This window comes from Eschscholzia californica, unplaced genomic scaffold (assembly GCF_041429995.1).
Source record: "Eschscholzia californica isolate CP2 unplaced genomic scaffold, dmEscCali1.0.p SCAF_1, whole genome shotgun sequence".
Classification (NCBI taxonomy): domain Eukaryota; kingdom Viridiplantae; phylum Streptophyta; class Magnoliopsida; order Ranunculales; family Papaveraceae; genus Eschscholzia; species Eschscholzia californica.
The window spans coordinates 14201523-14228443 of record NW_028238198.1 but is presented as its reverse complement, the minus strand read 5'-3'; the positions used below and the strand labels follow the sequence as shown (position 1 = coordinate 14228443).

At 34.1% G+C, this 26921-nt stretch overlaps 2 protein-coding genes and 1 pseudogene across 2 annotated transcripts; 1 reads left to right on the top strand and 2 right to left on the bottom strand.

Moving 5' to 3' along the window:
• Positions 1-4460: 4460 nt before the first annotated feature.
• On the bottom strand, positions 4461-5186 carry LOC147564365 (transcription factor MYB30 pseudogene; annotated as a pseudogene).
• A 3078-nt stretch (positions 5187-8264) lies between these two features.
• NMD3 (nonsense-mediated mRNA decay NMD3 family protein) lies at positions 8265-11589 on the bottom strand. Its single transcript, XM_086645363.1, has 3 exons — positions 11467-11589; positions 9107-10692; positions 8265-8527 (listed from the first exon to the last, which is right to left on the bottom strand). Exon 2 carries the CDS (start codon positions 10688-10690, stop codon positions 9146-9148), a length of 1545 nt encoding a protein of 514 aa, XP_086501489.1. The 5' UTR covers positions 10691-10692; positions 11467-11589; the 3' UTR covers positions 8265-8527; positions 9107-9145.
• A 13165-nt stretch (positions 11590-24754) lies between these two features.
• LOC147564363 (uncharacterized) lies at positions 24755-26737 on the top strand. The gene is made up of 3 exons (XM_086645352.1): positions 24755-25108; positions 25222-25369; positions 26430-26737. The coding sequence occupies exons 1-2, from the start codon at positions 24919-24921 to the stop codon at positions 25341-25343; spliced, it is 312 nt and encodes a 103-aa protein (XP_086501478.1). The 5' UTR covers positions 24755-24918; the 3' UTR covers positions 25344-25369; positions 26430-26737.
• The last annotated feature ends 184 nt before the right edge of the window (positions 26738-26921 follow it).

The window sequence follows — 26921 nt, the reverse complement described above, 5'->3', positions numbered from 1 at the left end:
ATAATTATTTTGGTATTTTTCCGCCACAGTGTGATGTTCTGATAGTTTTTCTGTTTGCCATTAAACTAAATTTCGACCATAACTGTCATTTTTCTTTTGAAATTTATTAAAAAGAAATTACGGTTTATCCTCATTCAATATTTTGATAAGCTACAAAAGGAGTTTCAAATCTTCTCATTTTAGTGTAGATGCTCCCTTTATCTCTTTCCTAAATAAGAGTTATAGTATGATAAATTAATGGAATTTTTTTAATATAGACATGGCTTAATGAGTATGTTTCCAACTCTTACCAAACAACCTGGACAATTCTCGATTGTTACTTCAATATCAAGATTTATCTTTAATTGTGATATTTTACCTTTTTCATTAGTAGATATTACTCATTTAGGAAAATTGTTCTATTTATACCAGATACTTACTAGTACAAATTGCAATCTCATCTCGCAATCTCATCGCTTTAGTTCTACGTATTGTTGAATATAAGCCTCGTGATAGAATCAATTACTATAACTGATAGGACATTTTTACCATCAATGCATTTTCGCCACAACGAAAATTTATCATCCTCAAAAAAAAAAAAAATTGGTCATGACGAACCGAAAGTTATTATAACAGGTACTATTTGTTGTTCAACAAAAAAAACAAATACTATTTGTTACTCTATTTCTTATCCAACTGATGATAACCAACCAAAATTATGGCAAAACATAGCATTATTAGTCTTTTACTTAGAAATCAAAGTCACCAATTGATTTCTTTTTCTTTTTTACTTTGGAAAGTAAGAATTTTAGAGATAGCTTGCTCTCCCAATGCACTATTAATTCTATTCAAATATTTCTACCGGTGTGCCGAAACAAAATTTTGTGTTAAATTAGGATTTTCTTTAAAGAATAATATTCCTAAGTAAATTTATTGACATATGTCATTATATATAATCCTGAGCTTGCAATGTGTTATAGGTATTCTCGTTTTCATTTCGTAATAAAATAACTGAAAGTTTTTTTATAGTTTTTTTCTTTTTATTTAAAGTAAAAGTTTTTTATAGTTACCATTTCACAATGGCTTACATACATGTGGTTTCAAATTTTATTTTATTTTATATATATATATATACATGAAAAGAAAGGGATTTGTCACAATTTCGTTTGTATTTTACATAGGGGCAAATGATAAAATGCTGAATTTTGTGAATTAAGAAAATTACAAAAAAAAAAAATAATAACAAAGGAAAAAACAAAAAGTAAAATAAAATAGTGGGTCCTATTTGCTAATATGATACATGACTATTCACCTCTTCATCTTCACTCTCACCCAACTTTTGCGTGACCACTTTATTATAACCCCCCCATAGCCAGCCGCAGTTAAGGCCTGCCTCTATCTCTTTAATATTTTATTCTTTAATTGTCATTTTTCCCTTTCTTACACTTTCGGTTTAATTTCACCCCCTCTCTCTCTCAATATTTTCTCTCTCTAAATATTTTCTCTCTACGTATTATTTACTTATTTCTACCTCTCTCTAGTCTCCTCTGTTCCTGACCTCATCTCAAAACGATTCTTCTCTTTCCATCCTCCCTTCCTCTCTCCTTTTCTGTATATTTTACTTTCTCTCTCTAAATGTTTTGCTAAATTACCCTAGAAGAAATTTCATTCCACGAATTTGTATCTGTAAATTTTCGAAATGGGTTTAGAAATCCCACAAGAGTTTTGGCCAATTACGCCAATTCGAACAATTCCCACTACAAGAAATCATAATTCTACCAACAATGAAAACAAGAAATTCAAATTGCCTGATCTTGATAAGAAGAATTTCAAGGAATTAAGAGCTGAAGAACAAGAAGAAGAAGAAGAAGAAAAAGATGAATGTAGAACACCAAAATCTGAAGATAATTTATTGAAGACACCATTAATTTGCCCACCAGCTCCAAGGAAACTTAGAAGAACTAAAAGGAAACATGGGTTTTCTTCATCTTCATCCTCAATTGGGTATTTTCAAGTTCCAAATGATTTAAATTCTCTTTTCTTCCCAATTCCCTCTGTCTGCAAGAAGATGAAATTAACAGTTTAATGGTCTTTCTCGGGGGGTGATTTTATTTTACTCACTTTATATGATAATTCCACGTTTGAATCATATTTAGTTTTATATATAATCGATAGAATCATCTTTGGGTCTCTCTTCTCTCTCTCTCTAGTTTGTTCAATTTGATGCAATTGGTGGATGTATAGAAATGTTGCCTTGAAACAAAAACAGAGAATCGAAATGGAAATTTGAGTTCTTGTTGTCAAATTCATCTTCTTTTTGATCATTTATTTGCCCTTTTTATTTGATTATTTATATGATAATTGACAGAATCATCTTTGGGTATCTCTTCTCTCTCTCTCTAGTTTGTTGAATTAGATACAATTGGATGTATAGAATTGTTGCATTGAAACAGAGAATTGAAATGGAAATTTGTGTTCTTGTTGGCAAATTCATTTTCTTTAATTTTGATCATTTATTTACCTTTTTTATTCGATTCAAATCCCAAATGAAGAAAAGCTAATAATTCAGTTGTGCAATTGAAGCAAACTAGTTTCTCTTATATTTTTTTTCTTTTTCTTTTTTGTTTATTTTTCAATTTTATTGGTCAAGGGGATTTCGATTTCAAATCACTAATATACTCCCATATTTAGAGAATTATAAGTATTATTTCTATGATGGAAATTATAAATATTTCAAATGAAAAAAAAACAAGAGAAAAGTTGTTCATGTGAAATAATTTAGGGATTCACATGCAACTAATGACTTGTCAACATATATGGTTATTGGTGGCCTACTTTTTTATAGTAAGGCTATTTTGGGACTAATCCCCTATTTTCTTTCTACACTTTGAAAATGTCAATAAACATTCCGGAACATGACTTGATCCTAGGTCAAGTTGTAGAAATTTTGAGAAAATTATTGAGAATAAATGGAAGGAAAGTATTTTATTGACATATGGAACACATGACTTGATCCTAGGTTCAAACTAAATCAAATTTTGTCGGATAAATTTTATAACAACACGAACATGTATCATGTAGTTTTAGCAAGTAAATACTTACAGTGTTATTTAAACTTACCAAAATAATTGACTAAATACGTAAATATTACTCCATTATTGTTCAAAGCTCTAACCTTATGCACTACCGTTAATAGGTACCTCTCTACACAATAAAAGAATATGAGACATTTTTACGGATGCTAATTTCAAATTATATCTGCATTGTTCCATAATCTTCATAACATATTGTTCACATATATAATTAATATTATGAAGATAGTAATGTAGAATTAACTTATTCTCAAATTGTGATGTTTGAGTTAAAAGTTGTAGTAATATCTATAAATCTACAAATAAGTAACTAGGATTGAAAGTCAAACTACCATATTGTACATAAGTTATTGGGTGCCACTAAAAGCACCTGATTTTTGTGCTATAAGGAGTGGACTTATCAATTTGACTATGGTCAATGAATAGACCCAAACATTCTAAGCACTCAGATTCAAATTTTACTTTGGGAAAGTAAGCACCTAGATTTTAAGTGACTTGTGTTTACCTACATTTTTCTTCTATCCTCTTTTTCTTAAAATTTAGAAATAATCAATGAGATTTCTTTCTAACCAATTTTAAAACAAGGAAAAATCTCCATTGAAGCATATAAACGTTCCCCGTGTTATGTGGTGCTTATTAGAAAAATGGTTTTACAACTTCGCTATCAGATGCTTGTTAGAAAAACAAAATGCTTATAGATTATTAAGAAAGTAGCCCGAGTGCCAATACCACCAAGACCAGGTGCCTTTAGCAGCTTGCTAAGTTCTCGGGATATAGTTGTTGGCTTATTGACAGCAAGTGCCTAAATTTAGGAGGTTTGGTCACATGTTTATGTTGCTCAAATGATGGGATAAGGTCATATGTGTATGATACAGTAGGAGATGCATCACCATATAACCACATGGGTGCTTCTAAAGGCACCTGACCAAACAGCTGTTAGCATCCAAAAATATTGTTGACTCAAGTCAATGATTTTTGACTCGAGGTCTCTATAAGCACCAGTTTTTAATGTGGGTGACGTTCACCTTCGTTTACTTCTTCCATCTTCTTCTTCCAACAAAAAAGGAATCCTAATCAATTCTTCTTCCAAAACAAAACCCTAGAAAAGAGTGCAACATTCTTCGTTTTTAATGTGGGTGACACGTTCACCTTTGTGGATTAATAAATTTATCCACAACTTTGAAGGGAAAGGTTCAAAGCTAACAACAAATTAGACTCAATTCCTATTGGTGTACAAGGATCAACAATGGAGGGAAAAAGAAAGAAATATGATACCATCCGAACACTAATCTTGGGGTTCTCTGTTTTCAAGCTCAAATGTTTGAAGTCAGCGTCTATGAAAGCATTGAAAGATTGAAACCAGTGTTGCAGGACATTGACCGTGGTGAGTTAGGGTTCTGTCACAACTGGATGAATCATGTTGGAGACTGAATAATACTCCATGAGCAAAACCAAATAGAGTGAATGATCAAACCCTAATAGAGATTGAAAACATCCATCTGATTTTGTAACAACACTTAGGGTTCCTTCATGATCACTTGAACTTTGTGTAGTAGTAGTTCCTGAAGTTGATGTTTGAGAAAACTTAGGAGGAGGTGAGTTCTTCATCCATCCTTGAAGCAATCTTGAAATGTTATCAGTACTTGATGCATATGTACTTGTTGTTGGTTGAGGGTTTTGTGTACACATAAGTGAATCAGAACAAATGGATGAAGAACTTAATTCAGATACAGAAATGGGTTTATAATTCTCAATAGATAAAGCCTCAGTTAGGGCTTTTTTAGCTGTTTGCATATCAGTTTGAAGTCTTCTTTCCCATTGGCCTTTAGCTATTGGTTCTAAACTTGAAAACCCTTCTGTGAAATGATCACTAAAACCTAATTCAATCTTTTTGAGCTTCTTTTTCATATGGGTATTCCAGTAATTCTTTATATCATTGTCTGTTCTTTGAGGAAGATAAGAAGCTATGGCAGCCCATCTATACAAAAGAACAAAATAATAGATCAAACACAAATCCAACAAGACATATCATCTAGTTCTAGACAAAGAAGTAATGAGTATATTTACCTGTTACCCAAAAGAGCTTGAAGGTGGATAATCATCTTTTCTTCTTGATCAGTGGTGAGTTAGGTCTAATTGAGGATGGCTAGTACATAGCTTGGTTAGTAGCTAACAGAGATGGATGGAGGGGTTAGGGTCAACAGATAATGGACCGGTGCCTACATACTTGAGTGGTGCCAACAGAGAATAGAGCGGTTGGGCGTGGTGCCAACAGAGATGGATGCTAACAGCTGTTTGGTCAGGTGCCTTTAGAAGCACCCTAACCACATAAAGATGGAAGAGTATTTACCGAGGAAACTTGTAGCAACAAGTAAGGAACTAGTGGGACCTTTTAACAAAAAAAAAAAGGAACTAGTGGGACCCAAATTAGAGATTCCTCCTCCGGCTAACATGGAGGAGCTAGTTGAGGAAGGATGCTACTATATGCAACTTCAGTTTTGCTAAGGACAACTATTAGACAAAAATAACTAAATAAAACTAACAAAAATATTGTCCTAAATTGCTAAACAACACCAACACCAAAAATCAAGTATAACCGAATTTCTCCTCCATTCCATACACAACTCTAAAAAAATTATTAAACAAAATAACTAAATAAAATTAATTGAATTTCGTCTTAAATTGATAAACCCAACACTAAAAGAAAAAAATCAAATATAATCGAATTTTTTCTCAAAATTCAAATTTCTATTACCATAATTAATTATTCATACATAAAATTTATTCGAACATTAATCTAAGAAGTTAACCAAATATTAACAAATAACAAAAAAAACAAATATATATTTTCAAAAAAAAAAATCCAACAGATATATTTTCAACACAAAAAAAATCCCATGGGATATTCATAAAATCATACTACATAAAATCACTATATATATTTTTTAAGTTTAGTTTAAGCCTTAATAATGTATATTTCACAAAATCATGTTACATAAAAATAATGTATATTTTTTTAAAACCTATAACACTATTTTTTTTAAGATAATACTAATACAACCAATTTTATTTTTGTTTAATAATTTAATAAAGGAAAAAATTGTGTCTATTAAATAATTTTGGGAAGTTAACGTAGTTGTATTTTGCAATCTAAGATTCAAAAAATTATTTGCTAGATAAAACCAATAAATCGATCTCTAGTGTTATTTAGCAATTTAATAAAAAATAAATGGTTGTGTCTAGCAAATAGCTTTATGAAGCAATTATGCAGCTTCATTTAGCATTTGTCTTGAGGAAAACAATTTTGTATTGTTAAAAAGGAATATGGTTATTTTGAATGTAACAACAAAGTCTCATGGATAAATCATGTTCTTCTAGCCTAATGCTTGCGCTCTACTTACAAATTTTATGATGTTTTGAGTTAGATATTGAGTGTTGCTACTTATATTTTGTTATTATTATATCTAATTTACCACTGTTAAAAATGTAAAAACATATTTCGTGACATAAATTTTTGTTCCGGTTTATGTTTTGATTACATCACCCGTATGAATAATTTGATGATCTTTGAAGAAACAACAAGCATCATATGGACCATTTAGTTTTAGATACCTACGCTCAATGAAATGTCGCTATTTTTTATTAAAATAATACTTTTCTTTTGAAAGATTAAAATAATATCCCGAGTATAATTAATATATTGTTCAATCCATAACCTTGTCATTTGGGATTGTCTATTGGTTTAACTTCATTGCTCTCGTATGAAGGAAGTTATTTGAGGACATAGGAAATTGAATTTATTTATTTGATATAAGAACAATGAACATTTTCTATGAAAAATATAGAAAGAATATAAAAATTGTGAAGTCAAAGCTAACAATTATAGTTTGTCCATTATTATGTTGAAGGATGATGACTGAAATTTTGCAAAAACCCCTAAATTCTTATTCGAATCGTGCTATCGATTGGTTGTTACTATTGACATCTTAGTTAAATAATCTTTAAAGAAAACCCAAATAAAATATTTTAGTTACCGAATAACTTGATTGGTGGGTCGAAGTTGAGAAAGAAACTGATGAAAGAAAGGAATTTCTTCACATTCACGTCTGTTGAACCGTCCCTACTGTTTACTGAAAGTTGGAAAGATTGAGAGAAGTTGTCATTCTTTCATGGATACTGGAAAGTCCTAAAGTCATCTCCCCAATTCTCTTTCTTGGAAGTTAGGGTTATCCCCACAATATTTTGGACTATATCCTTAGTGCTTACATAATGAACTTTCAATGATTATCTGATTGAAATTCAGGGACCTTTGCCTATCGTGTTCGTTTGAAGATCGTTCACTATTACGTGCTCTCGTATGAACCATTTTGGATTCAATTTTGTGGCCATGTACAACTAGTCCTATTCCAGCATTCTCCTTCGTGTTTCTGAAACTCGCATCAACGATAATTTTGTAAACTAGAATAGGAAGAGGGTTTCATCATACTTGTGGTCTTTTATGACGGACCTGTCCTAGAATGTCATCTACCTCTTCCATTTATAAATTAGGGATACATCTTTTTCATTTTTTTTTTCTCTTCCTATAATAATCCGTCCACTTGACATTTTACCGCCCGACTCCATCTTCTTCTCTTTCATACTCATATCTTATCTCTCATGTTCATGTTCTTTCTCTTCAGTCTTCATCACTCTGGCTCTCAGTTTTATCTTCCCATCGCTTCTACAAAGAGGGAAAAATAGTGCTTTCATTTACAGAAGACAATGTGTCTTCTGTAAAATTTGATCTACCAATCGTCCTTTCCACAAAAGTACAGTCTAGCCAACTTCAGTCGATATTGCCCACAAGAATACAATTTCAACAAAAAAAAAACTTTTGCCGATAGTGCACACCTATATATGTTCATATTCAAGCAGGTAATTTTAGGGAGAATCTGGAGCCAAGACTACTCAGGATGGAGCACAGGAGAGAGATCAAGCTTAGTGACTGCTAGAGGTTGTGAAGCTAAAATCAGGGACACTATTGGTAACTGCCATAACTTACTAATCCGACTGAAACCAATCCACAAAGGCAGCAATGATTTTAACATATCCAAGGTGTAAATGATTCCCAAGGCACGAAATTGCGTAATCAATATAGTGATTACAAATAAATCATAATTAAATAGTGCTTAGCAAAATCAAAGATCACACCCATTGAGATGAATATAAATAATCAAATCCTAATATCAAAAGAACTCCATAATAAATACCAGTTCAAAACGAATATAAAGTCGTTACTGTTTCGACTTTTAACACACACATACGCTCTTATTCTGCTTTTTTTTTTCCTTTTCACAATGCCAAAATTGCAAATCACTCGAGATACAGAAATAACTGTAAGCTATTTCTACCTGCCAGTGACACACCAGTCCATCCAAATGTCACCTGTCACGAACTTTCCAGGATCGAATCTCCTCCTACAAAACAGAAGATAATAACTATTAGAGATCGTAGAGAAAACACAATCATCACAAGACTAATCAAGCAAATAATTTCAAGTCGCTGTACAGAATCATAATAACAATCATATATTCATATTACATCTAAACAAAATGGGTGAAAAACAAGTGACTTGTTCTACATGGTTTCTCAATTTTCACTTGTGCGGAGCATGCAAAGGCTATTGTCGAATTTCTAAAATCAAAATATCCACAACTGTCATATAAGGCATACAATTTTTTGTTAACCGTGAAGGCTGAGCATCAAAATGCAAAAAAAATAAAAAAAAACTTTTTTAGGTTTTCACTTCGAACATCCAAAAGGAATTTTGTATTTGTACCCTCTACCATAACAGAAGTAAATGTATTCATGTAAAGATAGAAGTGATTCATTTAACAACAAAGTAGAGTGAAAAGGATCACAGAGAGAGATACGAGTACATTAAGAAATAGAACTAATGGCAAGTACATGAATCTCATGAAATATTTCTTGAAATATTAGGTATGAAACGAATTGGTCTGCACAATGTTCAGTGTAAAATATCAGAAAAGACAAACCTGTAAACAGAAGACAAACTCGGCATCAAATGGAAAAGATCAACGGTTCATGCTCTCGTCATTATCTTCTTCTTCATTGTGGTCATCCTCTTCTTCGTCACGTAACTCAAGACTCGCAAGCATCTCGTCCAGGGGTAATGGGTCACCCTCTCCATCTGTCATCTCTGATGGCTGATATTCTTTATTGCGGTACAATGATATGTTAAATGTCAGTTCTGGGTTATCCTCCAAATCTCTCATAAAGTTTTCATACTCTTCACCCATCTTATTCTCGTCGTGTTTTCTGTTTGTGGGTTCCACATCCACATTTAAAGATCTAAGCTTCCAAGGACGCTGCTTACCACGCTTTCTCTGACGCCTCTCTTCATAGCTTTTCTTTATTAAAATAACATCGGGCAGGATAAGGTTCTTATACTTGTCCATTTCTATATCATTACTGTTCGCTCCAAATAGATCATACCCGAGAGCATTATCACCGGGATTCAAAAGATGACCAATATGTGTTCTTATAGTGAAGATCTGGTCATTTTTACCAAAATCAGAAACACGTGCCACCTGAACATCAGCTAATGCATAGGTTGAACCCCCAACATTGACTTCGGAGATCATTGATTCCACGTCCAATACTATATATTCCACAAGTTGCCTACTAGAAAGCAAGGCCTTAAAAGGCGTCCTCCAGTATTGGTCCGCATCCAAGAAAGCGATCCTCAAAGTAAAAGGATCGAGCAACGCAATACTATCACTTACTTTTGTGCACAAAACCAGAGGGCCAAGATTTCCCAAACTAAGTGCAACTTTAGGAGGAAGGCAGATAAGATCCTCACGACAAATCGGGCAAATCTCAACAGAGAATGTGTACTTATAGTTATAAGTGGCGCTTTTGATATCATGGGATACAAGTTGCTTATCACTACGGCTCTTGATTGGAGTAACTTTGCCAACAAAGTCAACAAATTTTATAGCATGACTTCGATTAGAAAAGAAGAAATCAATACCCTGATCCAACTGCATAATTTTGATCGCGCGAACTGCAGCATCATGCTTCAGAATAAGCTGCTCGAGATAAAAGAAAGTCCTTCTGTGAGAGACATGTTGCCTTAGCTGAACGGAAGCAACCCACTGGTCAGGATTGGCCGCAACCCTAGAACAGGTTTCACACATATGGTCCTGCTGAACGTACTCGACAGTATAGGCTTGTTCTAGAATCACCCCATTAAGAACTTCTTTCTGGACTCGCACTTTCACCTTTATCCTCTTTGAATGAGGTTCTGTCCATATAAATTCAGCGTGAACTAGCCTAACTTTGTTCAAATTTTTCAATCTCTTGACACAGAAGGTTAAGAGCTCCTTTGATTCTAACTGGCATTTAATCCATGTTCTTGGTGGCTGCAAATAACTATTACAATCTGGGCAGTACATAATGATGACATGCTTTTGAAGACCTTCAGTAATGTCGACTTCTGATCGTAAACACTTCACGCACATATTTGCGGCATTTGGAGCCATTGGAATACCACATTTGCAACATAAAACACTTCCAACAGTCTGGTGGATCCGAAACATACCTGCTTCTTCGGCCATTTCTGAAGATTATAGGTCATAAGAAATACAAGAAGGTTAATCACCTAGAAAAGGGAACCCCCATTGAATTTCAAATTTCAATCAATATGGCAGCAAGTTGATCATATGAGAGACTAAAACATCCTACATATATATATATATATATATATATATATATATATATAAGTTTCTAATATGTTGGAAAACGATGAGATTTCGTGCGGATTGAAGCTCGGTTTGGGCGTCCCATGCCACGGCACGACCGTCCCGTGCCACGGCCTTGGGGCTTCCCTTGCCGCGGCTTTGGTGCGTCCCGTGACACGACTCGGGCGTCCCAGCACATGGCAAGGGCGTCCCAAGCCAACAGCTCGTGGCGTCCCAGGCCGTACCATGCCAAGTCTCGGCCGTCCGATGCCTTCCCGATATATATATATATATATATATATATATATATATATATATATATATAATTATATATATGGTGAAACAGTATCTTTAACAAAATAGAGCAAACCCTAAAGTAAGGTTAATTAGAAGTAACACAAAACCCATCTAATAATTGGTAATAACAACAGAAATACCATGTTATTGATCCATTAAATCGAATTCTGAACCCACAATAAATTTGTTAGCTTCTCTAATTACTACCTTTTGATTCATATATGTAAGGACGTAAACAAGAAAAAAAAATTACTGAAAGAAAAGGCTGAATCTCGATAGAAGAACAATAACTCAAACCCTAGATGAATCTCATCATGTGCAAGAGATAAAGAGATGAAGGGTTTCAATTTGCTTACCTGCTCTGCTGTGGTGACGGTGGTCTCTAGGAGAGAGAGAGAGTAAATGTGAAGGTCGACAGAGAAAGAGGGGCGAGGAGAAGGGTTTAAGGAGGTCAACTGGACCGTCAGATCAAAGTGATTAATCTCAACCGTCCATAGTACCTTTAAGTCGGCGGCTTAGGTTTGCTGATATTATTTGGACAAATTTGACCGACATATTGGACCCTCGACTAAGCCCAACCCAAGTTAGAAGCCATAGGTGAACCTGGGCCCAAGTGTTAAAAGCTAATGCTAATGGAGGTCATAGACCCCAATAATTCTATATATTAAAATAGGTGTACGGGTGATGACTGGGACAAATCTTTGGATAAATCCAGTCGTCTGATCCACCTCAGCATTTGTAACAATCTTCTTGCTGTTATTGTTCCCTTTCACTTCTTCTCAGTTTCTTCTCTTTGTCCCTTCTGATTAAACGTTAGTAACAATCTCTCTCTTCATGCTTCTGATTTCCGGGTACATTTGTGTTGAGGATTATTTGATGTTTAAATCGATTTATGATTCACAATCTCTTTCTCCATGCTACTGATTTTAGAGTTCAGTTATATGCAAAATGTATTATAGGTTCAGGTTTATTTGATGTTTAATCGAAATCGATTTTACATTACAATCTAAATACTAAATCCGGGTTTTCAATGAATTTGGATTTGCTCCCAGTCTTTCAGTAGATTCTAGATTTTGGATTGACATCAAGTTTTGAATCAAGGTGACCACATGTATTGAAGTTTATTTGATGTTTAAATCGATTTAGGGTTCTGATTCAAGTAACAGTCTCACTATCCGTGCTTTTGATTCCTGGGTACAGTTGAATCAAGGTAACGACATGTATTATAGAGTTGTTTGATGTTTAAATCGAAATCGATTTTAGATTACAATCTATATTTAAATTTCCAATGGATTTAGGTTTGCTCCCATCGTTTTAGCCGATTTTAGATTTTAGATCATTAAATTTTTTAGGACTACTAACCTTTTATGTTCGAATTGGGTCGCAATAGATTACTTGATAAAAATAGATTTTCAGCTGTAGTCAAGTATCATACATACTTCATGAACAGTGCACCTAACCATGTAAAATTTATTGGAAGTCCATTACATCATATTTATTTCTCTTTCTCTTTGGAAGTTTTCAACATTCTTATTCATTTGATTGGGATAATGGAGTTTGATCTTCTAGAATTGTTTGATCAGAACAAGCAAGTGAAGAATCGATCGTGCCCTCATGATAATCTCTCTCTCCCATCTCTAACCTATTTAATTTTTGTTTTTGTTTTTTATTCATCAACATTTTGATATGTGTTTATTAGATCAAGGTTTGTTCAGAGTCTTTCATATTTGTTTATTCATCTCTAACACTTTGATTTCTGAATATTGGTCGTATGCATGATCAAATTGGGAAGAACAATATTCATCTTCATGACTTCATCTTCGTTTTCCTTTCTTTTGAGGAGTTTCAATTAAGGTATTAATTTTATCTATTTTATGGGTTAGATTCTTACAAGACTGAATATGGGTGTTGATTGTTATAACATTTTAAGGTGAATAGAATGCAAAAGATTGAATAGAGATGCCTTTGATGAAATGACATCCTGATAAGAAGGTGAAGTAAAATTCAATTATATTCATATTAAATCATCAAATAGAATCCGTTGATATGCATTGTTAAAATTTTGGACATATGCCCATCGTATGTTTGTTATGTTGTTACACTCATAGTCCCCGACCTTGATAAAATCTTCCTTGGTTGTTGCATCCTTAAGGATGTGGTCATTATATTTAACGAATTACGACACGGCCTTAATACAAGAGTCGAGCAAGAATTATTCTATTCTATGCCCCACCAATTAGTTGGCCAGACACTTCATACTACCTTCAAAAGGTTAGTTCGATCTTCCTTTCAATCCGATATTAGCCATTTTATATTTTTTATTGATTGAATTTCATTGCGACACTTTTGATGCCCTACATAATCACTTCTTACCTAATTTTGACATCTTCACTTTTATGTTCATTGGCTAAATATATTGTTCTTTGGTTAAAAATATACCTTTATTTGGTAAAAATCTCGAATAATGTTTTTTGTTGATTCGACCATATCTTTGTCGTTCCAGTTTCTTTACAATTTGCCAATATTTCTACTAATAGGTGACTTCATTGAACCACAAGAGAGACATAGAAATGAAGGGTAGCTTTGTGACTCATGTGTTCAGATCTCCTGATCCATACAGAATAAGAGTTGTATACTTCGTAATTAAGACATTTTCGTTAGTTTTTCTAAGCTGGAGTGTCTTTTTACTGTGAGAACTGTGAATTTTATGCTCCCATGACATGATAAAATAACACATTTAAGAAAGAAAATTGTATTACGTTCCATAGTTTTTTATCATTTTATATGAAGGTTTACAATAGGCAGTTCAGAGATGTGGCCTGATACTTATGGTTCCCAAAAAGTGAGATAGAGGTTTTCTTTACCAAGAATGTAAGATTAAATTGGATCTTTGTGCCATTTGATTGTGCATTCACATACATTCATATTTCATATTACTTACAATACCTATTGTAGCTTCAATTGTCATGATCGGGATACTTGTCTTGGTTTACATGTATTCTTCATTTTCTTAATTCCGTTTTCTTTCTTGTAGATTACTGATTTTTGGCTCATTTGAATTCAATACCTTTATTTCATTCTCTTCTTTTTTGGATTTACTGATTTTTGCCTCTTTTGAATTTAGATTTATTCCTACAATTCACGAGTTATTCTCCATTTTTGGCTCAAGTAAGTTTCATTGTTTCTGAATTAAATAGAAACGTGGTCGAATGATATCAATGCGTACCAAATTCTATATATGTTTTTCTCTAGGTATATAATATGATACCTGCAAATGTTTTCTTGGTAAAATTATTTTACGCCTACCAAATTATATGCAAGAAATTTTGCCTTTTGAAATGAAATTCAATGTTAAAGTTCAGTAACACACATGATAATGACAATTACCCTTCTATAGTAAAAAAGAAATCAACATGATAGGGATAGGAAAATATCTATAGTACAATACTTGTTACTTTTAGCTTCTTACTGTTGTGATAGTTGTATCACCCGATTTGGAAATGTTAACTATTGCAATCTCAATTTGATCGAAGAAGAAATCTTATAAACCAATATATGAATTACTATTTTGTCCGACTACCAAATTATATGTCTACCATGTGTGTGTAAATATTGATTTCAATGTATCGTCTTCATTGAATTGAGGAGTCTTTTTTTTTTTAAGGAACTCAACTGACTGGTATAAAATTCGCAATTAATGAAATTGATCAGAATGTTTAAATGGAGAAAAGATAATATATGAAGGATTGACAAATTTTCACTCTACGTGCTGGAGGCACGAGCTTACGCTAGTATATTATAAAATAATGGAATGGTATGTAACATATTACTTCACATTTTCTGCTTCAAATTTTTCATTGTCTTTCTTAAGATTATTCATTGCTTGATAAACAAACACATTTAAAGATTCAATGATTGATAACAAACACATTCGTAGCAATTTATTAACAAGATTATTAATATGTTAATCTTGAAACTGCGACTTTCTTTGATTTCATTATTGTTGTCATACCTTTATTGACCTTCTTTAAAACCCCGATTATCTTTAACCCCCCATTGCTTTGCGAATGTTACTTTCTCTCTACTTACTCTCAGTGGGCACACTAATATTACAGAAACGATATAGTAAAACAAATAAAAAAACGAAATAGTGGTGAACTTGGTGAATCCAAATCAAAAAATGTTAGTACATACCGTTCTGACTTTTTATCATTAATCTTATTCGAGTCAGAGGCAGATTTCTCATTCATTTGTTTTATTGTATGTATAATCGGTGTCTTTTCTCCCAAATCTTTGTTCCTTCGTCAAAAAATAAAGAAATATTAAAAATAAAAAAAATTGTTTATCCAACAATAACAAGCAAAATTAAGAAATGAAAGGTAAAATAGTACTTTGCCTTCGCCTCATCAACTTCTTCATCTTTCTTAGCTTTACGACACTTCCTCTTCCAAATAACTTTTGTAACACCACCATTACAGTCAAACAAACCAGATCATTGATATATCGATGTGAGATGTAACAAAAAGTATTTGAAAGGTTATTGTATTTCATATGTCCAACTTCCACGATACTTTCCATTTCATCACCATGAGTTATGCTACATATGTTAGATTACGCAACAAACATATAAAAACGCAAACATATCACTTAATATTAGTTTTGTAATCATTAGAGAAGAAACTCACTCATTCACTTCCAAACTTTGTTTATACTCATCGATATTGACACCTTTACATTGACAACTTCTCGTTGTTCCATTGCACATTCTTTCATGATCTCTACCCGGTGCATTAGCATTATCAGGTTCTTCAATGATGATTGCAAAAGACAATCATAGCAGAAAGAAGTATTCAACTTAAAAAGACAACATTCACCTTGTTAATTCACAGAAAACAAAAAATATCATGATTTCAGATTATATACAATATAATCATGTGCATAAGAAAACATACTATGTGTTCCACTTTCGTCAAAAATATTTAGTCATCTGCATACAATAATACGAAAAGCGACAAACACATCTAAGTAAGTACCTTTCAGCTTTCACAACTTTGAGGTTCAATAACATAAAACATATTAATTCAGACATACTACTTAAACTTACCACCAATTAGTTGTTGCCCGTCAAAAGATAATTGGCGACCATGAAAACTACCGTTGGTGCTTCCAATCACCATTTCTCCACAAAGTTTACTAAAAGAGAACATTAAAGATAATCAGAGATAAACAGAAAAATAGGGTAGAATAAATTTCATTTCATGTTTTATGTTGCACAAAATTTCCACTCTTCGAAGTATTTAACTTACGATGTTGCTCCTTTATCATCAACAAAGAAAGATATTAGACTATTCTTTCTATTGTCTTTCGTCATTGTTTTTCTTACAAATTAAATAAAAAAAGTAACAAGAACAAAGTGAAAAGTTGAATTGGTAGGTAGTCAGATTAAACAGATATTAGTATACTTGCCTTTTGCCGATTGCTCGATAAATCTTTCCAACATACCTTTCACAAATGTATCCATGGGTGTATTGTCAATCCGTACGCCTCTGACCCTTATCTTGACATCTCCTTCAAATATATCTCTATTCAATTTTAAATACAAGAAAAACATATAATTCAACCATCAACAAAACCAAGACAAACAATATAAAGTTATATATATATATAAATATATATATTGATAACAAGTACCTACGTGATGTAGTAACTAGTTAGGTGAATAGTTCCAATGCCTTAAAGAGTAAAGATAACATCTTGAGTCTCCGCTAACTCTAACTTCAACCGGCACCAGAGTTTTGTGTCACGGGAAAGTGAACATAAGACAATAGGTGTATGGTTTCCCACAACAATGCGAACATAATTCCTAATTAGTGATAACAGAAAAGTCCTCATTCGTGATACCAAGGGAGACCCATCTACAAGTGTTGCCTGTCCAAAATGACAAAATATAGAAACCAATTGTTAATTGAAACTTACAAATTTCATCATCAACGTAAATTCTCAAGATATGAAAAGCAAAATTGTTATTTGAACAAGTTTCGGGATGAGAAGATTATCAGTAATTTTATGTTGTGTTAACTTATTAGTTTTTAGTGTAACTTTCTTTTGATAAAATAGATGTTTGCATCTTTAATGGTGTTTGTAAATATTGATTTGAATGTAACATCTTCATTGAACTGATGAGTCTTTTCAATTAAGAAACTCAACTGACTGGTATAAAATTCCCAATTAATGAAATTGATCATAATGTTTAAAGGGAGAAAAGATAAGATATGAAGGATAGCCAAATTTTCACTGTCCGTGCTGGAGGCACGGGCTATACTCTAGTATTATTATTAAACAATGGAATAATATGTAACATATTACTTCACATTTCCTGCTTCAAATTTTTCATCGTCTTTCTTAAGATGAAGATTATTCACTGCTTGATAAACAAATACAATTAAAGATCCACTGATTGATAACAAACACATTCGTAGAAATTTATTAACAAGATTATTAATCTGCTATCTTGAAACTGGTCCTTTCTTTGATTTCATTATCGTTGTCAACCCTTTCTCGACCTTCTTTAAAACCTCGATTATTTTTAACCTCCCATTGCTTTGTGAATGTCACTTTCTCTCTACTGCTACCCTCAGTGGGCACACTGATATTACAGACACTATATAGTAAAAGAAATAATAAAACAAAATAGTGGTGAACTTGGTGAATCCAAACCAAAGATTGTTAATAAATACCGTTCCGACTTTTTATCATTAATTTTATTCGAGTCAGGGGCAGATTTCGCATTCATTTGCATTGTTGTATGTATAATCGGTATCTTTTCTCCCAAATCCTTGTTCCTTCGTTAAAAAATAAAGAAAGATTACAAATCAAAAAAAATTGTTTATCCAACAATAGCAAGCAAAATCAAGAAATGAAAGGTAAAATAGTACTTTGCCTTCGCCTCATCAATTTCTTCATCTTTCTTAGCTTTACGATTCTTCCTCTTCTGTGTAACCTTTGTAACACCACCGTCACCTATACCATTATTACAGTCAAACAAAACCAGATCATTGATATATCGATGTGAGATATAACAAAAAGTATTTGAAAGGTTATTGTATTTCATAATCCAACTTCCATGACACTTTTCATTTCATCATCATGAGTTATGCTACGTATGTGAGATTACACAACAAACATATAAAAGCGCAAACATATCACTTAATATTAGTTTTGTAAACATTACAAAAGAAACTCACTCTTTCTCTCCCAAACTTTCTTTATACTCCTTGCTATTGACACCTTTACATTGTCAACTTATCGCTGTTCCATTGAACATTCATGCATGATCTCTACTCGGTGCATTAGCATTATCAGGTTCTTCAATAGTGACTGCAAAAGATAATCACAGAAAGAAGTAATCAACTTAAAAAGACAACATTCACCTTGTTAATTCACAGAAAACAAAAAAGATCATTATTTCACATCTTATTAAGAAAGTCAGATTGCTCAATGAATTTTTCCACCAGACCTTTCACAAATATATCCATATGTGTATTGTCAATCGGTACGCCTCCAACCGTTATCTTGGTATCTCCTTCAAATATATCTCTGTTCAGTTATAAATACAAAAAAAACATATAATTCAGCCATCAACAAAACTAAGACAAACAAAATAAATTTATATATATATATATGTAGTAACCAGTTAGGTGACTAGTTCCAGTGCCTTGAAGAGTAAAGATAACATCTTGAGTCTCCTCTAACTCTAACTTCAACCGGCACCGAAGTTTTGTGTCACCGGAAAATGAACATAAGACAATAGATTTTTGGTTTCCTCTAACAATGCGAACATAATTCCAAACTGATGATAACACATAATTCCTAATTGGTGATACCAAAGGAGACCCATCTACAAGTGTTGCATGTCCAAAATGACAAAATATAAAAACAAGTTGTTAATCGAAATTAACAAAATTCGTCATCAACGCAAAGTATATTCTCAAGATATGAAAATAGTAAATACCCTTGAAATACAGAGCCTCTTTTTCAATCCGGAGAAGCGCAGAGTGAAAGGCTTGTTTTTGATTAATTTAATACCTGGAATTTCAACCATAAATAAAAAAACAGACAAGTTGAAGTTGAAAAACAAAAGAAAAGAAGGTGAAAGAAATAGATAGTGTGTTCACCAAAACCACACCAGGGCCCTCAGCGTTAGAGTGCCCATTAAGACGTCAAACCCATCGCAACACACTCGGGCCCAACCCAAAAGTCTCTTAATGGGCGCTCGTCGACTAGACCCTCAAAGCTCTTGTCAAAGCTCAATCACGTGCAAAGAGTTTTCATGTGCACAAAATTCCACACGTCCAAATCTCCACACGTCTAGTGTTTGACACGTAAGGATCTCCACGCACCACGTGTAAGAGATCACTTAATGAAGAGATTCCCTACATGTCAAATATACCCATAATGACAAAGATCTCAGACTTGGTCAACATAACTCCAGAGACAAGTATTGCCCTCACTAATGACATTTATAACATGGTAACGTCTAAATATGAGATCATGTACATGCACACCTAGAGTAATTACCAGATAACATGCACAACCGTTGTGCATGTACAACTAGTGTACACGTCACACTATCTCAGATATCATGCCATGCATTTACTCTGTAACGGTCAGCCTTTACTCCTCCCAACGGATCACTCCTCATACCTAGATAAAGAGAAGCACTTCCATTTTTCAAGACATCGAAAGCAGAGTAAAGCAACTCCTACTTCTTCTTCTCGACTCGTTCTTTATACTTCGACTGTTCTTGAGACGTTTGCATACGAGTTACCTGATCTCTGAATGCTTTATCTCCTTGACTTGACACGTTCATCTTGTTCTGGTCGTTGGCAGTAGTAGACGTTCGTAAAGGTGTTAACGTTATATTCTGGCTCGACGCTTCCAGAGACCCTCAAGGAGATCAAAACTTCGGTAACATCTAACATTGATACTTCTGATCATTTCACTCCCGTAGACTCGAGCTCCGACCATTTTACGAGCCTAGCTATTTATCGATTACACATTAACGGTTATACCCTCGGCATTTCATTTATTGTTCATCGTAATACTTTGCTTACTTGACCGTCAGACGCCCCTTGGCAGGCATCATCCCGGTGTCCCCCGAGCCTTCACGGGTTTGTTCGTGTCTGTGGTGTGAATTCCACGCTGGTCATGGACACACAACCGCTGACTGCACAAGTCTTCGATTAAAAGTAGCGAAACTATTGAAGAGAGGTCACCTTGCCGGCAAACTGACAGATAAAGGGAAGAAGACTATGACCCAACGAGATGTCTATCAGAAAGAACCCGAGGAACTGATTCTAACTAAGACATATTTAGTTATCACATGGGGATATGAAGTAAGCGGTGGCAGCCACTCAGCCGCCAAAAGAAGTGTACGTATAGCTGCCAATCGAGACGTTCACTTAGCTTCCCAGACAATGAAGCATCCGGGCTCGTCAACCCTCATCATGACGCTTTCTTCATCTCATTTACTATTTTTAATGTTATTGTTAAAAAAATACTTGTTGATAACGGTTTATGTACTAACATGTTGCTTTTACATGCATTGCGAGGAATGGGACTGCAAGAGACGAGTATAAGTCACCGACCTACCATTCTCATTGGCTTCAGTGGCGAGCAAAAGTACACGCTCGACGAACTCTCTTTACCTATTTTTGCAAGAGGAATCAACTTAAGCACAACTTTCTTGGTACTTGATAGTCCTTATACCTACAACATGATTCTTGGGCGACCTTTGATCCACAACACGAGAGCAGCCCCATTAACCCTTAACCAGATCATAAGGTTGAAGGAGATGTCCTTCGACCAAGGATGCAATGCGAGCAATTTTCCGAATAGGAAAAGATCATCAAGTCCGGATGATTTAGTGGTCGTAGTGTTTAGTTAAAAACTAACTATGATCGATAACTTCAACCGGATCCTACATCGTGTTACACAAAAGAATGTCTATTAGATCGGATGATACGACTAGTGGGATGAGATATATAAACATGGAAGAACCCCATAAACATGTCTCATTGGCCTAAAAGAAGTTTAGGCAAAGATAACACAAAAGACCCGAAAAAAGGTATTTTGGGACGGGCCATAAAAGTGGAGGTTTAAGGCCTGGATTGGGGTCGGCCTTGGCTGGACGGTTGCCCTAATGGGGCCGGTCAGATCTGCCCAGTTAGAATTTATGTTGCGTCTACAAGTAATGGAAAAGGGAAAATAAAAGCTACTTTTTATTTTCAACAATTTCCTTAATCTTATTTAAAAGAGAATTTTAGGACACCTAATTAGGGTGGGATTCTAACTTATGACTTTATATAAGGTATCTTAGGGACTTGAATCAGGTGTGGAATTTCTCAAGAAGCTTTCAAGCTCAACAACATCAAGTAGAGAAAGAAACAGAGAAAATTCCCAAGCTATCTAACTAATAAAAAAGAAGGTGTTCTTCATATCAAACCACCATTGGAAAACTAACTAGCAACAAGGTGGGAGATCAAATTGATCATTCGGGTGTATTGAGTAAAGGAACAACACTTGGTGCTCTTGGTCTTCGCATTCGAGTGGAAAGGTTTGATGGAAAATTTAACGATAAAGGTAATCCTAAAACTCTTAGTTAATTACTAGCTTATGCATGATGATCTTGGGACTACTAGTGTTAGACATTAGATGTTTGAGGTTCTACTGAGAACACTAGAAGACACCACAACCCAATAGTGACGTCAGATCCTCTTGCTTATAACTAATTTTTGCTAAGTTTCGGACTAATCCATTATTGATTAGATAGATAGTTATGTCTAAAAGTGTTTTAGGTTTCAATTTGATAATTTTGAAAGTGATTAAAAAGTTTTCAAATTGATTTTCAAAGTTGATGATTGAAAAGAGTTTCAAAAGATTCGATTTTGATTGATTTCGATATTGAAAAGTGTTCTCAAGAGAACTGTTCTTCATTGATTTTTAAAAATCGTTTGAAATCAAGTTTTGGATTTTTTTTTAGAAATTTCTAAATACATGGGGCAACAACTTTGGAAGCAAGAGGAAAAAATTGAAATCAAGTCTAGGATGCGTCCGACCAATCGCGTGCTCTCGACTTTCATGGTCGAGACCGTTCCAGACTAAGAGTCTGGAACGTGCAAACGCAGTTCCTAGTCGCGTCTGGGACGCGACTAGGTCAACCGAGACGACAAACAAGCGATCAGAAGCCGCTGTGTCTTAGACTCGGTCTGAGACACCTGGACGCTTCCACCAGTCGCATAAGGATGCGTCTGGGATGCTGTAAGCATCTCGGTCTAGGACCGAAATGGCCTAGAAGCTTCGCCCAAGGGCTAGATGCATCTAGGATGCGCCTGGGACGGCCTAGGGAGTCTCCGACTTTGTCCGCGACATCCCAAAGGATCGGCCTTAAGCCAGACCGTGCTAAGCCACGGTCCATGCACTCGCCCTGAGTCGAAATGTGCGTGGGCCGGTCCTATGCACCACCTAAGCCTTGACCTTAGGGTTTTGGGCCTCGACCCATGGTTGTCCATGGCCATTCCAAGTTTGAGTTAGGTACATGGGACGATATTTTACGGGTCTTACCCGAGTGAGAGTTTTTCGACGAAAGTCCAATTTGTCTCCGGGTCCCGCCTAAATATTACCGAAATTGTTTTGGGCCACCCGAAGGCCCGAAACAGGTTTTTCTTAAAATTGATTTTGGTAATCATTAAATGTCAAACCATATTTTTTCGAAATTGACCCGGGCTCTTCAAAAGCTTAAATGGAGTTTTTCTTGAATTTGATTTTAGAAATCATAAAAGATAAACTCGGAACGCACTATTAGTCGAATTTTTCGAATATAGACTTAATGTCCGTAATGTGACATAGAGATGTCGACAAAAATATCTCCCGGATAATCATGCATATGTAATTGTTAGCCTTGAATATTATATGAATTCATGTGATGTGAGCATCATGCAATATAAAAAATCAGTTTTTGTGCCCAATAATATGTATCTATACAGTAAATTTTTTTTGTAAGACTCCAACTACTATCTACGTCAGTCATTACAAGGCATTGATAATATATACTTTTTATAAGATAATATATTAGTTCTTTGTCGAACCCGATAGTTGAATCTAACTTGATAACTATTTTAGAGAGTTGTTGACATCGCCATGATATTTCAACCTCCAATGAACTAATTTTAAGAAACCTCCCCTTTTACAAACTTTACTCCGAGCTTCATGGTCCTGGTTAAATATTTCGTATGAAAATCTCTATTTGTACAACAAAAATATTAAGGGTTAATTTTATATGGCCTCCTAGTTTACGACCAGTTTCTCGCGTAGCTTTCTAGTTTATCGAAAGGATAATGTTACTCAGACTCCCAAAGTACAGAAGAAGTCAAGAAAGTAGGCACTAAAGTATTCAAAATTTGTAGATCACTTTTAATTTGGTAAAGTTGAATAAAACCCAGACTCTCAAAGTGTCTACTTTCTTGACTTCTTCTGTACTTTGGGAGTCTGAGTAACATTGTCTTTATCGAAAATATCCAGATGACATTCTTTTTACCGTTAACTTTAATAAATCATTACTTTATAGTTTCTCTCTCAAAATTATTCTTCATTTAATTCTCTGACATATTTTGTTATCTATCTTTTCTCTAAACTCTCTTTTTAAATAAAATTCATTTTTTCTTTTTTCTAAAAACTCTCCCTCTAATTTCTTTTTTTAAGTGAAAATCTACAATTAAGTCCTATTCAACAAGGAAGCAGATGAGGAGTTCTATAGTATCACTTATCGTCATCATTTCAACAAAAAATACTCTCCAATGCAACATTCAACTTAATCTCATTATGTTGTGACAACAATAAATGTTGAGATACTTAAAAGAAAACTCAACTATCTCAAGAGAACTCAATTGTTGAGATAGTTGAGTTTTCTTTTGAGTATCTCAACAATTCTTGTTGTATTTCAGTTGTCTTACATCATCTTTCTATATATTAAAACAAAAAAGTAAGAGTAAATCTAAAATGAATGTTGAGTTTTTTCAGTATTGCATTGTATAAATATTTTAAATTAAGGATCTCAATAGCGTCAACTATGAAAAATATTCTCAATTCATATTTAAGACATTAGATTGGTTGAGGTTTGTTAAGTGTTGTACTGGAGATGCTCTTACTTGCAATAAAATTAGTCTGATGGTCATGAATAATTAAATTAACAACAAAACCACTGTTAATATTTGTGAATAAAGCATCAATATTAAATTAAATGTACCATTAAACTTGGAGCAACCACTTGACCATGTTGGTGTTATGAATTACTTAGATTAGTATTTTAGTATTATATGTGTTCTCTAACATTACCCATTTCTTTATCCCTTATATAAGGTCTAAATTAGTACAAAGTGCTCATTTAACAACCCTTTAATTTTGACATTTGGACATGGTGTTTGGTCAAACTTTCACACGTAGGTAGAAAGTGATTAGGTTAGCAAATCCTCCATCTTCCCGTCATATTTAACCTAAAAAAAAAGACTCAGTATGGATGGGTATCGTTCACCCTCTTCAGTCCTTTAGATTACCTCCAAGTTTTCCCGTATAAAGGATCTCCCTTTGACACGACTTCAGGAACACGAGTATAAAACTTCAATCCCCCCCGTTTTCTTCTTCGTTCTTGTTAATCCAAATCTTATAAACCCTAATTCGAGTTCTTCTTTTAGGAAAACAAAAAAGAATCGACTTTTATTAGTTCTTGATTCAAATCAAAATTCAAAGATCAAATGGCGTACGTAGATCATGCGTTCTCAATATCAGATGAAGATATCATGATTGAATCTTCATACATAGTACACAATCGACCTCCAATTAAAGAAATAGCTCTTGCTATTTCTTTACTTGTTTTTGGAACCCTAGGTATCGCTATCGGGATTTTCATGGCTGCTAACAGAATTGGTGGTGATAGAGCTCATGGTAAGTATAAGAACAACACTTAATCAATTATCTTTACCTAATTTTTTAACCTAACCGTAACTAATTAGGGTTTTCAATTGATTTGGGTTTTTTTTTTGTTTGTTTTAAATTAGGGCTTTTCTTCTCTGTGTTGGGATCGGTTCTTTTCATACCAGGCTTCTATTACACGAGGATTGCATATTATGCTTACAAAGGATATAAAGGGTTTTCTTTCTCTAACATACCACCCGTCTAGATCAGTGGTGCTTGCTTACCTATTCTGTAAACATCTCTCTTTTATAGTAATCTTTTTTTTTTCGTTTTCTTCAAATTTCAGTTTTCTTAATAGTATATGTTCAAATTATGGTGACAAATTAACATAATCAAGGGTTTGTTTTGTTGTAATTTTGCTTGCAATATAGTAATCATCACTTGTACATATGTATACATACTGGTGTATGTTGTGTTTTGATTGCTAGGGTTTTTTTTCCGTTATGCGGGGAAACTTCATGTTCTATGTTATTTGGTTGTTTTCTCAAGTGTGATCACTACTTTAGCATAAATATTGGGTGTTTGAGGTGTTCTTGACATTGAGCTACTTTTACCTAGGTCATATGGTGATTTTCTATTGATGTCTATTGATTGCTATGGCCTAAACTAGCACTGCATATCGTTAAGCTTAGTATTTGAGATTTTGAAGCTGGTCTACTCATTGAGTCATGGCTAACTGTTAATCGATTTTGTGTTAGACACCCAAAATCACAATATGATTTCAGAGGAGGCCCACATCTGATAGGGTTAGTTACTAGCCGTCTACATGTGCTTCATGTAACAGAAAAAAACACGAAACGCAAAATGGCGTACATGAGGGAGGGGGATGGGGGGGTGTAATTTATGAGGATAGTCCCACACTGACAAATTGATAGCTTGCTAACCGAGTATAAGACTCTAAAGTCACACCAATCGTGCCAATTGGTTTTGAGTTGGGGAAGCCCACAAACTTAATACTTGTTTCGTAAGTTATGTAAGATATTGACATCTAGTCCGTGAAGTATGCAAGAAAGCTTAAGAGTAATACGAATTTAGCATAGATATTGACGAGTAAAGTAGTTACTGTAGACAGGTACTTCGTTCCATGTCTAGTACTAGATAATAGTCTTAAAATTCTTTTCTTTCCCTCTTTCGAAGTTTCTATAGAAGAGACAGTCTCACTTGATTGTAGATCATGGCCAATCATATAACATGATCATTAGCCCATAAATATTCACGTAGTTGAACAAATTTCACAGATTGGTAGAGTAACTTTGTATAATCATAGTCTATGTGGGTTTCTTTGAAACAGGTCGTGAACCATGATATCTTATGGTTGCGTCTCTTTCTAGCTCAAAAGAGTCAGGTAGCACTATCTTATTGGTCACTGAAAACATTTGTTAACAAGCTTGGAATGCATTGTGTTCTATTAGTGGCTGGCTACAAAATGGTGAATGTACAAAAAAAAAATAAATGTCTATAGATGAACAAATGAAGGTTGAAAGGTTCAATGTGTACTTTTGGGGAAATTGTTTCAATTGAAAACTGTAATATGGACTTTGCAGTAACAACGTCTATGTGCTAGTATTTTGAATAAAACTTGAAACACTTGACTCAGTACGAACCATATTGTCCCTGATTTAAGCACTGCCTAGGACCACTCACGCCGATACATAGTTTGTTTCCAAGGCACGGGCCTAGCCTAGACTAACCGAGGCTTCAACAGCTGATGAGCAAAAATTCCAAGTTCACACGCAAGGCCGGCAGATATGTAAGACAAGGTACTACATTATTATCAGGCCTA

Coding starts and splice junctions, on each gene's coding strand:
- LOC147564363 (XM_086645352.1), top strand. CDS start 24,919: ATGGCGTACGTAGATCATGCGTTCTCAATATCAGATGAAGATATCATG. Junction 25,109..25,221: donor TGGTGGTGATAGAGCTCATG/GTAAGTATAAGA, acceptor GTTTTAAATTAG/GGCTTTTCTTCTCTGTGTTG.
- NMD3 (XM_086645363.1), bottom strand. CDS start 10,690: ATGGCCGAAGAAGCAGGTATGTTTCGGATCCACCAGACTGTTGGAAGT.